Source organism: Osmerus eperlanus, chromosome 13 (assembly GCF_963692335.1).
Source record: "Osmerus eperlanus chromosome 13, fOsmEpe2.1, whole genome shotgun sequence".
NCBI classification, from domain to species: domain Eukaryota; kingdom Metazoa; phylum Chordata; class Actinopteri; order Osmeriformes; family Osmeridae; genus Osmerus; species Osmerus eperlanus.
Window position 1 is genome coordinate 14,571,914 of NC_085030.1, and position 15,080 is coordinate 14,586,993.

Sequence of the window (15,080 nt, forward strand, 5' to 3'; positions counted from 1 at the left end):
ATGAATGATGAGTTAGATAACTGTGTGTTTATAAAGAGACGGCTCTGCCTGGATTCTCTCTATGCCAATATTACAACAAGACCTAAAGCGAACTCACTTTTGCCCAGAGCAGAAATGTTCATTCCTTAAAAATAGCTTTTGAGATGCTGCAACAAATAAAGAACTCCTGTATCTTAACCTTGAAATCTGGCATTAAAAGCAATCTTGACACTTTCAGTTTGTGTATGAAAATGCATACCTTGGCAGTATGCAGAGAAAGGAATGTACTTTCTGTTGAACACAATCTGCTTTCAGTGTTAATCTTGAAGGCTGATGATATTTATCAAGTAATTGAACTCACTAAGCTCTTCTTTTGCTTCTTTTTTTACATGGTTCCACCACTCATTGTAAGCAAGTAAAGACATATGTATCTTTAAATATAGTCCTCATTTTATTAATAGAGGCCAGATAAAATCATCACATCATATTTACAAATAAAGGCAATAAATATCATATAATAGTCATAAAATTATTTGCATACATTTAAAAAACATAAATGTGTCATGTTGTTAGTAGCATCTCATGAGTATACTGCTCCACCAAAGCATCAAGCTGTGTTGTCTAGTGTGGGTCTCCTGGTCTGTCAGAGTATAGTAGTATTACTCCCAAATCCTAAATGCTGGTATTCTGGAATTCATAAACTCCTGTGTCTGAAGGGTTGTTGTGTCTGTCAAAAAACCCACTGTGATTTCTCAGTTGGATAGGCCAGCAGATGTTGGTGTAGGGCCTGGGGTGGACGGACTCTTGTCTAAAACGTAGTAACTAGCAAGTTAAGCTTGAGCTCCTACTCATCCCGTACGAATCAATTCTTCAACCTCCCCCCCCCCCCCCCCCCAGACCTGTGGTGGTCCGAAAACAGTCGACTGGGTTTTCTTGTGTTTAAACAAGACTACAGCCCCAGCTAATGCCTGGCTAGTCAAAGCATGTTGTGTTCTGCCGAATCATAGGTTGCACAAAAGTGTCAAAGAAATCACATAGTGCACAGTGCATTCCACCTACAGTAGGCCACGAGTCAAGCTGGAGTTATCAACTGAGAGAGAGGGAGGGAGAGAGAGACAGAAAGAAAAAGAAAGGAGGGAGGGGGGTCTGTCAAATATTGCACTCAAAGCTACACATGTTGATATCTTAGTTGACTGTGTGACCTGCTACTGTCACCTCTCTCCTTTTCGTCTCCATGCCATCTGATTCCGGTGGAAAATATGGGATCCATGTTGTCAGGGGTAACACAAACAAAACAGGTATTCCAATAAACTCTAGTGGATGATTTTTATAACAGTCAACTCCTGTTTCCACCCTCATTGTCGAAAATATAAGCCTTCAGCTCACTGTTCAGAGAAGCAGAAGATGGCGATGACAAGAGGTTTTTGTCGTCCTTAGTTTGTCCAGTATAAATAAAATAAACACATAATAACAATTATAATGACCCAGAAACATCCAACAGTTGGGAGATTATCAGTGTTCCTGAAATATAAAAATAAAACATCTTTGAAAGTTTTGTTCATTTTTCCTGTCGTTGTTTCTTTTGCAGAAGTCTTTACGTCGTTCTATTGCGAGAAACGTTGAGTTTTTGCTCTCCTCGGAAAACAGTGTGCTTGGCTGTCCATCCGTCGCTTTTCAGTTTGTTTTGGGTTTCAAGCGGCGGGCTCTGCGTGTCCGCTTAGTTACCGTGGTGAAACGGAACTCCTCCAGGGGATCCACCTTCCCCTTGGGGTGGCGTTTCATGAAATGAACTTCCTGTTGGGTTTGCGTGGTCCGTGAGCCTTTCTTGGGCCTCCCCTTCCTGTTGAAGCCCAGGTACCAGCCTTTATACTTGGCCGACACCAGCGCTGTGTAGTTGTTCTCCAGGAACTCCTCCACGAACACACATTCCTGGTTCCTGCCGTTGCGCTGCGAGGGAAGTGCAAGATGTCAGATTTAGGTGCTTCCTTGATAAATACATGTGTCAGAGAGGTGTTAACTGTCACATCCTAACACAAACGTAGGAGACAAGTAGGAAGTTTGACCTATGAAACGTGTGAACTTGTGAACTAGGATGAAAGCTAGCTAGTGAGACGGCTGGCTAGGTCATCTCAGGTCATGCCTGGTTGCCACGGTTATCCTAATGGAGTCGTTTCCTGCTATTTCATTGCCAATTGAGACGCAAAAGTGAAAAACTAAAAACAACCGAACTTTGACAGACATTTCGTGCAGATTTAATTCATCCAACTGCTGTTGATTTGCCTAGCGCCCCCGGTGAACCGAACATATAGTTGCAGTAGCGCTTATCTTCCGAGGCCATTAGCCATTCAGAGCACGATGATGATTGTGGTCTGTAATTGACTGATCGGCTGTCAAAAGGATGGAGTGTGTTACATAACTGGATGCCAGAGTTATCAAAAGGGTTTTGTCAGAGCTTCACAGCAACAGCATTGCAAATGCTCTCAGTTCTGTGTGGATTAAAGGGATAGTTAATCTAACTGACATTGGGATCTTTAGGTCTCATATACAGTGCTGTGGACCCATCCATTAAATCCACTTTATAGTTATTGAAAAATTGACTGTGGAAGCTGTTAACCTTTTAGCCAAGCTTGTTAAACACAGCTGACATTGGTTTCAGTTGGAAGTGCTACCATCAACAACAAAAAAAGCTTCTGCTTAGAATTTCTCAAGAACTTGGGTTGCTAATACAGCATTTCAAAGTGTAATACTCATCTCAGTGGATACAACAATTAAATAAAGATATATACATATTTACAGTGTGGGGAAAGGTGTATTCTAAATTAATAAATGTAATATGTAAATATGCAGCATATTTTTTTACATAAAGAGGTGCTTACCTTTCCAACAATTTTCCCGTTCTTGTTCATGCAGATATAATATTCACTCTCCTTCCCTTTTAGTCGAATATGGCTCCCAAACGTTTCTGTTTCCACAACAAGAAGAGCTGGAAGGTAAAAAAAAAACAACAACAAAACAGTCAGTCATTTTAGAACAACTTACAAAAACAAATTAGCAAAAACAAACAAACAAATCAAAAAATCTCGGAATATATAAATAATCTAGATGATTGCGTAAGATTCCCACACAAAACCACATGCGTTGCACGGTGTTAGCCACAACACGACACCAGAGCAGAGAAATCCCGGCCAAACCGCGGTAACACCAAAACAACGAGAGAGAGAGAGAGAGAGAGAGAGAGAGAGAGAGAGAGAGAGAGAGAGAGAGAGAGAGCGAGAGAGAGAGAGAGAGAGAGAGAGAGAGAGAGGAGAGAGAGAGAGAGAGAGAGAGAGAGAGAGAAGCCAAAACAACATTGTGAGGAGGCTTTACATTTGAAACGACCCATTCTAAACAAACACAGCAGAAGCTTTATTCAAGAAGTCAGAACCTTAACCCCTGTGGGGTCACCTTTGTTTCTACCTGCTCCTGACGGGCTGAAGGATCAACCAAACACAGCGGCTACACTCCCCTTCAGATTAGGTTTCAAGTTCCCTTTAGTCTGTGCTCACTCAATCAAACAGTTAAAGATGATCCATTTGTTTAACACACTGGGACTATTCAGTGGCACTCAAGTGAATGAAGGAAGAGGTGGGGCGATTAGAGGACATCTCTAAAACTGTCCTGTAAGGAGTGAGTTATTTTTCCAAAACGGAAGCTAGCTAGTATTAGTTAGCTTCCGTTACCTAGCAACCTAGCATAATACTCATAGCAATGCTACTACCTGCTAGTGTTACTTGTTAGCCTCCTAATTGTACATTTTGAAGCCATACTATAGCGTTTGTCATATAGTTTTTGTCTATCGGAAAATAGTCGGTTGGAATGTTCAGAATCACATGTGTGACGCTACTCCTTAACGGGTTAAAACCAGCCCAGAGGGCTAGGGAGCTGCAGGGAGGGGAGGAAGACACCCCAGACTCTCTACGCCAGGATCAGGGAGGTGGCTGAAGAGGCTCCCTCTCCTCTCACAGGAGGGCTGGGGGTCCTCAGGGGGGGGGGGGGGCTGGAGGGGGGCGTGGAGGCGCAAGTCCCCACTTAAGTCGACCTCTGCTCTCCTTCTATCCTTTCCCTAGTAAAAAAAGTAAGAAAGTGACTGCAGTCTTATTGGCCTGGTTACCTCTGGCATCCTGGCCAAGTCTTAAAATATACTGAAATATAGTGTTGTGAAAGTAATCTCTTTGTGTTTTAATTTGACTGTCTAATAATTAAAATGTTGTAAAAATATCTGGAACTATCTCAAAATATTAACAAACACCAGAGCCTGACACCACAACAAGCAAGTATACATTTAGTAACGGACCTTCAACGGTCATATTTTAACTGATTACAGGGTAATTACATGTGACCACTAGTATGTTTATCTTGCTAACAAGCATGCTAACATATTAGTATTACCGTGGGCAAAGTGGGAATGATACAGTGACTGCTCTGTGTAAAGGGGGCGAGTGCCCTGGTACAAGCTGCAGGTCTATTCCTCAACCGTGAGAGGGACTCTCTACTGGAAGAGTTTCCATGTTATGACTGAGTGTGGATTAGTGCAGGGAGAGAGAGAGTCTTCCTGGGCTCCACGTTAGTCAGTGTCAGAGAGTTCACAGGTGCCAGGTACTGGGGCTGGAGGGAGGGGAGGGGAGGGCGAGGAGAGGTAGGGGAGGAGGGGGAGGAGGGGTAGGGGAGGAGAGGTACGGGAGGGGAGGAGGGGGAGGAAGAGAGGACGGGGACGGGAGGAGAGGAGAGGTAGGGGAGGAGGAGGAGGAGGAAGGGAGGAGGGGAGGGGGAGGAGGAGGAGGGGGCAGGGTTGGCAAGGCCTCATGGGAAACATTGGATCTGCTTCCACTCATGCTCTAACAAGCCATGAGGAAACCTTCGCCTCATCTGTGACTGCACATGCAGCTACACTCAACGCACATCAACCTCCACCTGACAACCGGCGGATCTGACAGACAAACACGCGCAAAATACACAAACGTTCCTTCAAATATGCAGCCTAGACAGCGACCTGCATCACTTTCAGTGGAAGTGTGTCTTGTCGGCACCTCTAGCAGTTCTTAGCACAGCCAGTGTCTCCAGAGCGCTGTGTACAACAACCTCACCACTGTGAATACTCCCATCACTCAGCAGACCAACACTATTTGAATAAGCAGTTACGTTACCATGACTACAATCAGCTCAGATTTGTCCTTCTTGGCCACAGTCTGAACCAGGCAGTCCACATGTCTGAGCAACATCATTTTCCAACATCAAGTGTCTCTAAGCCCCAAACTCCTTCGTGTCGTTCCGTTTCTAATGAGTAACACTCATTCGATGGCCAACGCTCGTCGGCCATCGAATGTTTCACACCCCGGCAAAGACAAAACTGTTTACGAAAAAGTGGCCCCCACATGTTACTCTCTGATGTGTGCTCTCCTAATTCAGTGGGATGTTCAGAAGTGGAAGCCCCGTTCCCTGGTCCCGTGGGCTAACGCGTCTGAGAAGGTGCACAGGAATCATCCCGTACCGTACTTGCCCCCATCGTCGCCGTTGGCGTTGATCTTCTTGCCCAGGATCTGGACGTGCTTGCCCGTGGTGCGGCTATACAGCTGGTAGATCCGGATCTGCTTCCGGCTCAGGTCATCCGGGTTCCGGGTGTGGTTCTCGATGTAGATCCGGAAATCAGCTGAGCTCTGCTGAGATTCCTGGAGCGGAGAAGGAAGGGGAGTGGGAGAAAGAGAGAGAGATCGTAATGACACAGGTGTTGATAGTAAAGTATTCTGCTGCCTTTATGAGTCTTCTGTCAGGAGGTTGTGCTCCAGGGCATAGAATCGATGAGATAACAAGCTGGAAAAAATTTAGCTGACGTTTTAGGTGTGTTTTCATATTAAAACCGGCTACATTGTTGCGACATTTACAACACTGTCCATACAATGCGCACACCTGTGGTGCTCGTAGCAAGGACAAAGCCTTGAGTGTAGCTTGCTGTACGGTGTGCCTGTTATGTCTTACTCTCGAGGCAGCTGTATAGCACACTGTAGCCTGGGGCAGGATTGAGAAACCTGTATTCCCTTTCCACAAGCCACTAGCAATTATACACCTGAAGCATCCAGACCTGTTACACTATCATCAAACAAATATCTGCCTTCAGGCGACGCAGAGGCCGTAAATCACAGACGCACAGAGTGGCATATGTGGATGTGGTGAAGAGAGAAACACTGTACCGCCAAAACAACCTCAGAGGGAGAACATTGCACCTAGACCCCCTCTCTCACACCCCCAGGCTGGGCAGAACCCACTCCCTCACCCCAGGACTAGGCAGATGGAAAACCGTGCACCCAGACTTCCTCTCCCTCACCCCCAGGTTGGGCAGACCCTCTCCCTCACCCCCAGGTTGGGCAGACCATCACCCCCAGGTTGGGCAGACCCTCACCCCCAGGTTGGGCAGACCCTCACCCCCAGGTTGGGCAGACCCTCACCCCCAGGTTGGGCAGACCCTCACCCCCAGGTTGGGCAGACCCTCACCCCCAGGTTGGGCTGGGGGGGTGCTCCAGAGAGCCTACCAGACACCTCAGGCCTACAGGGAGGAAGAGGAAATAACTGAGTGACAACACGTCAGAGTGCACGCCTGTAAGCCAACCCCGTACGTGGATGAGAAAGAAAACGTATACTTTTGAAACCCCTGGAATCTCGATTCGAGCCAAGATCCCATTTCCACAGCTGTATGGCGTGGTAATTACACAGTAATGGCCTTTTATGTGGCTGTTCTCAGGTGGCTAATTATATACACATTACATACACTGACTCCTTGTTATTTTAACCTCAGCAAATTAATGACATTTAGTGAATGAAAGGGGAAATACGCTCATGGTTGAACAAATCCTTAACACAGAGAAGAAAACTAATGACTACCACTGAAAAGCAATCCCAGTTCCATCAGAACTCACATGATAGCTAGTTTGAACCAGGTGTTGGCTAAGAACCGAGGGAAACGCAGAAACCCTTGCACATAGGTCAATAGGTGTAAACATTTATCAAAAGAGAACAAAATAATCTGATTGTGACACATGCACTAGCCAGTCTCTAAACGTTTTATCAAGTGAGGCAGATCTAAGATAAATCATTTTCAATCTAATACATGTCCTCAGGACCACACATATCACCTCCACACAGAACCAAACAATAATAATTATAATGTGTTTCCTTAATGGTGCACCATTCATTGTCGAGGCAATCTCAAGCCGTTAGTTTAAAAAAGAAAGCAATCAAGCAGTTAATAAATAGCACTAACTGGATAAAACATGAACATGCCTGAATGTAGCCTTCTGTCAGGGATTAGACAGAACCTTAGGAGACGAAAGACATTTCTTAAAGAGAACATCTAATCATACAGCATATCTGCCTCTCTCTCTCTCCGCCACCCCTCCTGTCTAAAACCAGTATCTCTCTCTCTCTCCGCCATCCCTCCTGTCTAAAACCAGTATCTCTCTCTCTCTCTCCGCCATCCCTCCTGTCTAAAACCAGTATCTCTCTCTCCACCACCCATCCTGTCTAAAACCAGTATCTCTCTCTCTCCACCACCCCTCCTGTGTCACCGATGGCTGTAGTTGCCCATTACATCAGTTGTATTTGTTCTCTTGCAGTCTATGGCCCTAGCAGTCCTGTCTGGATCTATGTATAAAAAAACGTTGTTTTGTTGATGTTTGTTAAAAAGAATCCTCAAAAGAAAGGAAATTCTCAAGACCACCACAACCGTCACTCTATTAATGCACAAACAAGGTGTTTTGTGATGTCCATTGCTTGAAGTAAAGTAGACAAACATTCGATAGTTACAGGTGTGATAGTACCGGTGTGAAGCGTCTCATCCGTAAAGACCATGTACAGGACATGACAGACCAGCATTCTCAGACTATCATCCACTATCATCCATTCATCTATCTATCCCAAAACTCCCAAACTCGCAGAAAAGGTCGTTATTACACAACCCGTCTTTTCATCCTTATCCCTTGTTGTACTGTTATGTGTGTACTGTCATTATTTATCTGTACTCAGCTGCAAACCGAATTTCCCCTCCAGCGGGACAATAAAGTAACTGAAACAAACTGAAGATTAAATATCAAAATCTTGTTCCAGCTGTCCATCATACCTTCCACCACAAGGTAACAAAGTACCCAACACACACAGAGGTGAATGCTCAATGAATAAATAGGTGGAGGGATTTGTTTTAAATCACCCTATCTCTAAACAAACACGACGATGTGTTTCACAGAGCGTACATGAAGGGGGCAGCATGCCTCAGTGAAGGCCTGACCAAAACCCAAACAGACAACAAAATAATTATCGATCTGTCTCTTCCTTCAAAGGCGAAAGACGAAAACGGATGTGAAAAGTAGAAAAGTACAGCAGCTCTCTCACCAGGGGATGGTTAGCCCTCCATTTAAGATATTTTTAGTCATTTAGCAGACGCTGTTATCCAGAGCGACTTACAGTAAGTACACGGACATTCCCCCTGAGGCAAGTAGGGTTAAGTGCCTTGCCCAAGGACAAAACGTCATTTTGCACAGCCGGGGATCGAACTGGCAACCTTCAGATTACGAGCCCGAGTCCCTAACCACTCAGCCACCTGATATGTCTCACTGGCAGACCCACACACTGGGCTCACAACATCTAACCGAGTGCTTGGTGTGTGAAGGTAGTATCTGCCTCCAATTCTGTTTTCTGCATCGTCTAAACATGCACAACGACATACTTCTACACAGGTATCATCTGCTATGCAAAGCAATAATATATTGTTCTTCTATATTATATTATCTGCTTTGTGAATCTAAAGTTCGCCAGTGTTGGTTAAACATTTTCTTGTGCTCCACTCTCAAGTCCCAAAGCAGGATAATGTAGGTTGTGCTTTGAATGGAGGAGAATCACACTCAACAGTATAGCGTTGTTTGTGCCAACTGCTTTGGAACAATCAGAACTCGTAGCCTTACATAACCTAGTTTTGTCTCCTTATTCCTGAGGGGTGTCTTTGTAAGGTGGTCCTTTTATCATGAAATGCAAACAGAAACGTTTTATAATAGCCTTGACCCTGTTATGTTATTTTAACCGAGTAGGTCTAAAACAGTCTCCATGTAGAACGACTTTAGATTTGGGCAGGATTCCTCCACGACTGCACATCTGATTTAAGCAACACGACTCTGATCATGCTATGACACTTCATTAAATGTCAAATATGTATAATTCATGTACAAAATATTTATTTCCGATAGCCTATCGAGCATCCCAATTTAAGGAATAAAAAACTGGGATTGCAGCCATTAGCATTGACCTCGTTCCAGCGTGTTATATGATACAAAAATGACTGCAACGGCAACTTCAATGGGTGGGTACAGTTCAGAGTTAGAAATATCTGCTGTCACTTATTCTATAAAGCAAAACAGATCAACATTCCCGCATGATCTCACCTTCTCTGTCATATCACATCTGCAATAGCTCTGTTATTAATTGTGATGTCATACTGTTAACTGCTTAAGAAATATCACTCCTCAATCACGTTAATATTAGAAGTTTGCTGTGTTGTAGGCTACTTGAAAAAAATGACATGTGTAAAATGCCCCAGGGAAAGTTCAGTTATTGATTAAAATTACAGAAATGTTGGTTGCTATGTGAGTGATCTACAATGCAATGTGTAACACGAATAACGTCATCTGAAAGCATGTACTTAAACATTTCTCAGCGCGGTTACAGCGTTCACAGAGCATGTAAATGTTGGCTATACCTTTCATTTACAACCCAATTTTCTCGTGCGTTTACAGAAGATGAAACATTTCGAATTATAAAACATCAGTTTAAATTATATGCATAATATATTGTTAATATGCGCGGTGTTTTAGGTGTTTAAAATACGTATAAAAAATGTCAGACTATCACTTTACAAGTCATTACGCAAGTTCCCAGCAGCACCTGTTTACCACCGAGATAACGAAAAGTCAATTGTAGAATTCAAAAACCAGTCACAGATACTCAGAAAAACGGACAGACTCACACGGGCATAATAACTTGACAGCCGTTTAAACCTACCTGAAGCTGGAAGTAGAGGACCAGAAAATGTAAACACCTGGAAAGACAGAAAAAGGGGAGAGCGGTGAATTGCAAGCAATTACATGAAATATAAACGTACTTGGATGAAGAAATATGTAGCTTTTAGCGACTTCTATTGGTAAGAATGTAAGACCTAGGTGTAACGAGAGCATTAGAAAGATGAAATCCTTACAGGTATATGAACCTTGAAGGCAGCAGAGACATTTTGAACTGCTGAAATACACCTGTTTCCACAGTTTTAGACCACTGAGACCGGAGGTTGGGGACAGTCCACCAGTGTCCTTACTAAAACAAATCCGGAGGTGCCTTTGAATCCCAGCGTGATAAATAACTGGAGTAGAATAATGTAAAAGAGTGCAACATTAGGTGCTTCCTTGTTAGAAATTATCCACAAGAATAAAGTGTTGTGTCGTCCTCTCCAACAAATCTCCTCGCGATGCTCTCACGGTCCGTTTTTGAAAGCGGTTTCTTGCCAGGCGCGGAATGATTCAATTTGCACCCATTGCTTTACAGGTTTTTCCTTGTTGAAAACGTCCAGTACGCGCACCCTATCCCTACAATGGTGCTGCTACGGGGATTACAGGGCTCTGAGTTCCGTCCGTGCCTGCGGGGGATATCTACTCCTTGCATGGGTCATTTTTATCTGCCGAGAGCTCGAGGACAAGTAGAAAAGGATTTGGGAAAAGACCTCGCGTTTTGATATAACTTCAGCGTTATCCGAAGTGTTTAAATTAGAGCCTGTATAAAACACTAGGACAGATCCTTGAAGCAGGGCGATGGTGTAGTTAGTGCCTGTCACTGTGAGTCTGTGGCTCAGGATTTGGGCACGGGGAGGTTTTTTGTTAGTGGTGGGTGGAAACTTCAGCGGTTTGCACCTGATAGGGTAATCTTCACCGACCATCAGTAGGAGAAGATTTTTCCTTCAGTACAAAATTATATAGGAAGGGTTTTGAGCAAAAACTTTTACCTTTAGGCCAATGTTATTTATTTGAAAATTGAACATAATTTGAATTTAGAAATTATTTGGGGGTTTTCGGCCAGTTTATGAATAAGAGTTGCTGGGGTGAACGTATAAAAGTGGAATAATTGTAACATTGTAACCCATCTTTGCATTTAATTTTTAATTTCCGTCATTTTTATTATTAGGCAATAAATAAAAACCAAAGCTGTTTCAACTCATACCTCCCTGTCTTAAAACGACAGAGGCCGCTGCGTTTGTGGATTCGGCCTCGCTCTCCCAGACAGTATTGAAATGCAGGTTGTTGTCGAACTCGCCTTTTCCATAATGTGCTATAACTTATCCCGCATTTAAATGAAAACTAGGTGTGAATGTCTTTACAACAGCCTCCGAGCACGCAGCGAAGTGATCTCACATCCCTCGCGCAACTTACAACCATTGTGTGGTTCTCGTTTATTGTGCCATTAAAACGAGCGTCCCAGTATTCTATTTGCATTAAAACTGATCAAATAAATAACTTCACTGGAGGTTGTGAAGGCTCAATATAATTTTGCATTTATTTTATGCTTATTGGGGTGCATCATAATAAAAGTATGCAATAATAACAGGCTCTAACTCTTCTGTTTGGCAGAGAAACTCAGGAAATACGATTTACTGAAGGAATGAATAAACAAACACATGCTGGGCTTGTTTAATGACTGAAGTCACCTTGGGCTTCTGTTTGGGGAACATCCAAAGTACTTACGGTTGAAAATGTTTGAAGAAATGCCTGGAAAAGTGTTTAAAACAACCAGAATAATAAAGATAGTAATCAACAATTATAGCGTGTAGTTGTGTAGTCACTCGTTACCCCAACATGGGGAAGTGTCTGGTATGAGTCTAAATCAGTTATGACACAAAATTATTAGTTACAATAATTGGGATATTTGTGGCAAGCCTCTAAAGACAAAACACCTGCACATACAGCAGAGAGAGAGAGAGAGAGAGACAGAGACAGAGAGAGAGAGAGACAGAGAGAGAGAGAGAGAGAATGGGAGAGAAAGAGAGAGAAAGAGAGAGAGAGACATAGAGAAAGAGAAGGTGAGGACAAAGTAAACAAAACGACTTCCATTAAAATCATCTAAGAAAGAACCAGTCATCTAAAATTAAGTCGAAGCCCAAAAAACATCAAATTAATTGAATAAAAACAACTTCCAGACGCTGGCTTTCCAAATCCCAGTGTTGCCATGAGAAGGGACTGGATGTTGCCGTGAGAAGGGACTGGATGTTGCCGTGAGAAGGGACTGGATGTTGCCATGAGAAGGGACTGGATGTTGCTATGAGAAGGGACTAGGTGCTCTGATAAGTGACACACTGCATCGACAACAGCGGCAGTGAACCCAGAACCACCAGCCTCAAACACACTCATCAAAGGAGTGGAGGAATGCAACGAGGAGGGTGAGAAGGATAAAAAGAGTTGAGACATGCGTCGAGGTGTTGTCCTTCAGCGATACGCTCACCCAGACACCTCAGTGGTGTCCCTCTGCCCCTTACACGCTCCATCATGGAGGCCTGACACACCAGCAACCCTGCTGTCTGTTAGATTCATTTAGATGGATTGCACCAACTAAAGAATTGAGTTTGGGGAAGTTTAACCCTTGTGTTCTCCTCGGGTCGTTCTGACCCATCAGTCATTGTGACCCACCGTCGTATTGCGACAACTTTACCGCATACAAAAACAAAGTGAAGCATTTTCTTTTAACCGTCGGGCTGTCTCAGACCCCCCACATTGCGATGGTTAAAAGAAAAGTATTTTTATTTGTTTTTGTATTGGGTAAAATTGGGTAAACACAATGATGGTTCGTTATGAACCTTTGGGTCATGTGACCCGAAGGCAGCACGAGGGTTAAGAGCCCCAGCATGTGGAGAGTGGCCTGTTAGGGGACAATGACCAGGGGGGCTTCATGAATGGGTTGAGCTGAGGCTGGGGGGGGCACCGCTGGGATAAGGTTACCTACAGAGATTAGCGATCAGAGAGAAAAAATTCTGGTAAAATATATGGTCTTTCATATGCAAACGCAGCAAACGCTATTTAATCAGAGACACACAACTGAAATGTTCATTTCCAGAATTTAAAAGCGACAGATTTGACTATTTTGGCCCCCTCCCCTCCCCCAAAAATCTTAGAAGATGGAAATGACCTCAACACTGTGACTGGCCGACCTCCTCTCATCCCTGTGTGGGCTACGCTGGGTGTGTTACGGTGGATCTTATTGAAACTTGAGTTGAAGAAGTGTAAGAAGGTGTGTGAGGGCAGTCAGTCACAGGTTCAAAGGGCCTGCTCGGCCTTTAAGCCTGACAAAAGAAGTTGGCAGTTCCGCAAGTGAAGCCCAGTGAACTACATTAGTGTCAGGACCCCCCCTCCCTTCTTCCCTCCCACTTTGCACTTTCATCTTCGACGTGGACATATCGACTGAAACAGGGGGGGGGTTTGGCAGAGGAGTGTGTGAATGTGTGGGTGTTCGTGTGTGTGGCTTGTGTGGGTGTGTCTGTGTGGCAGTGTGTGTGTGGCAGTGTGTGTGTTTGTGTGTGTCTGTGGGAAGGTGGGGGTGGAGCATCTGCTTCCCATTGAATGTCCAAGGTGAGGGGACAGACATGCAGAGGACTACCGGCTCGTGTAAGCCCCCTCCACCCCGCTGATATGAGCACAAGTCACAGGCCAACGACTGTGTGAAGAGGAGAAAGAGAACAGCCTCTTTCTCTCATCTCTTCAGACCCGCCCCTGGTGCCCCACCCCTGGTGCCCCGCCCCTGTGCCCCGCCCCTGGTGCCTCACCCCTGGTGCCCTATCCCTGTTGCCTCACCCCTGTTGCCCCACCCATGGTGCCTCATCCCTGTTGCCCCCCCCCCCCCCCTTGGTGCCCCCCCCCCCAGTGCCCCCCCCCCTCCTCTCTCTCCTCCCCTCTTTACACTTTGGTCTTGGTCTCGTTCTGGGCCCCTGAAGTCCCAACGCCAACGCTAGCTAGTCGGGAGCTGGGTCACGCCGGGGTCACGGCCCCTCAGCAGGCAGGAGGGTGACGGAGAGAGTGCCCAGAGCCTCGCCGCTTCAAGGTTTGCCTGAAGAAAAGACAGGAAGTGATTTGTAATTTGTTTCCCGACACACGTTGTTAGGATGGAGTCATTTAGGGCATCCGAGTTTCTGCCTTGAAGTCAGGGGCCTCGGAGCGAGTTTGAGTGCGAGAGAGAGAGCCATGGGAGTGTGGCTGATAATTAAAGCGTTTGTCCTCGACAAATCATCTCTGAACACTGTGATACACGCAGAACATATTAACATATCCATTGACTTCACTTCCTTGACGTTAATGATGATTTTCCTCCTCCAGGCTCACCAGAGGTCTTTAGTTGTCTGAAAACATAAACATAAAGCCTGCTCCCTCGCGGCACGTTGCTCACATATGTTATAATTTTCAGGACTGCGTGTATTTTACACGCCTCACTAAACTCCTCTTGCCTTAATGATTCCATAACTATCACCTTTAGACAGGAGACTAATGGATTGAGGGAAAATGACCCAGAAATGTCATGATGCAGGTAAATGTGAGGCAGCCAGTCAGAACTAATTGGTCGGTTTTAATCACTGCATCTGGTATATCGGGCCATTATCTGTTTTTGCTTGATGAGTGATAACTTGGACAACACAAGATGATCTCTTGAGTTTTTGTGTTTCTGTAACCAACGCTCCCAGGCCGGAAAAATAGTTTACTTGAATCGAATTTAAATGTATTAAATGAAAGCTGAATATTTTTTTTTACATTTTCAACACAATCGGAAGGTGTAATTGAAATGTACAGATTTAGTATATTCACATTTTGAAAACTTTCGGTAAGCATGTCGGTACTTAAACTTTGTAAGTATGCTTTAAGACGTGTATTGTTCTTGCTCGAGTTCTGCTGTGATGACATCATGAATTCTACAAACTGGGCGGATGTGTGAAAGTTTCTGTTCAGTGATGTCAGAGATTTTTTCGTTGGCTCCATTTTCTTGTCATTTCTCAAATTTGCATGACCCTG

At 44.5% G+C, this 15,080-nt stretch overlaps 1 protein-coding gene across 1 annotated transcript; it reads right to left on the reverse strand.

The window, feature by feature from the left end:
• Positions 1-391: 391 nt before the first annotated feature.
• fgf24 (fibroblast growth factor 24) lies at positions 392-10,867 on the reverse strand. The gene is made up of 5 exons (XM_062476974.1): positions 10,247-10,867; positions 10,054-10,090; positions 5,507-5,684; positions 2,856-2,962; positions 392-1,926 (listed from the first exon to the last, which is right to left on the reverse strand). Exons 1-5 carry the CDS (start codon positions 10,276-10,278, stop codon positions 1,654-1,656), a joined length of 627 nt encoding a protein of 208 aa, XP_062332958.1. The 5' UTR covers positions 10,279-10,867; the 3' UTR covers positions 392-1,653.
• Positions 10,868-15,080: the final 4,213 nt, after the last annotated feature.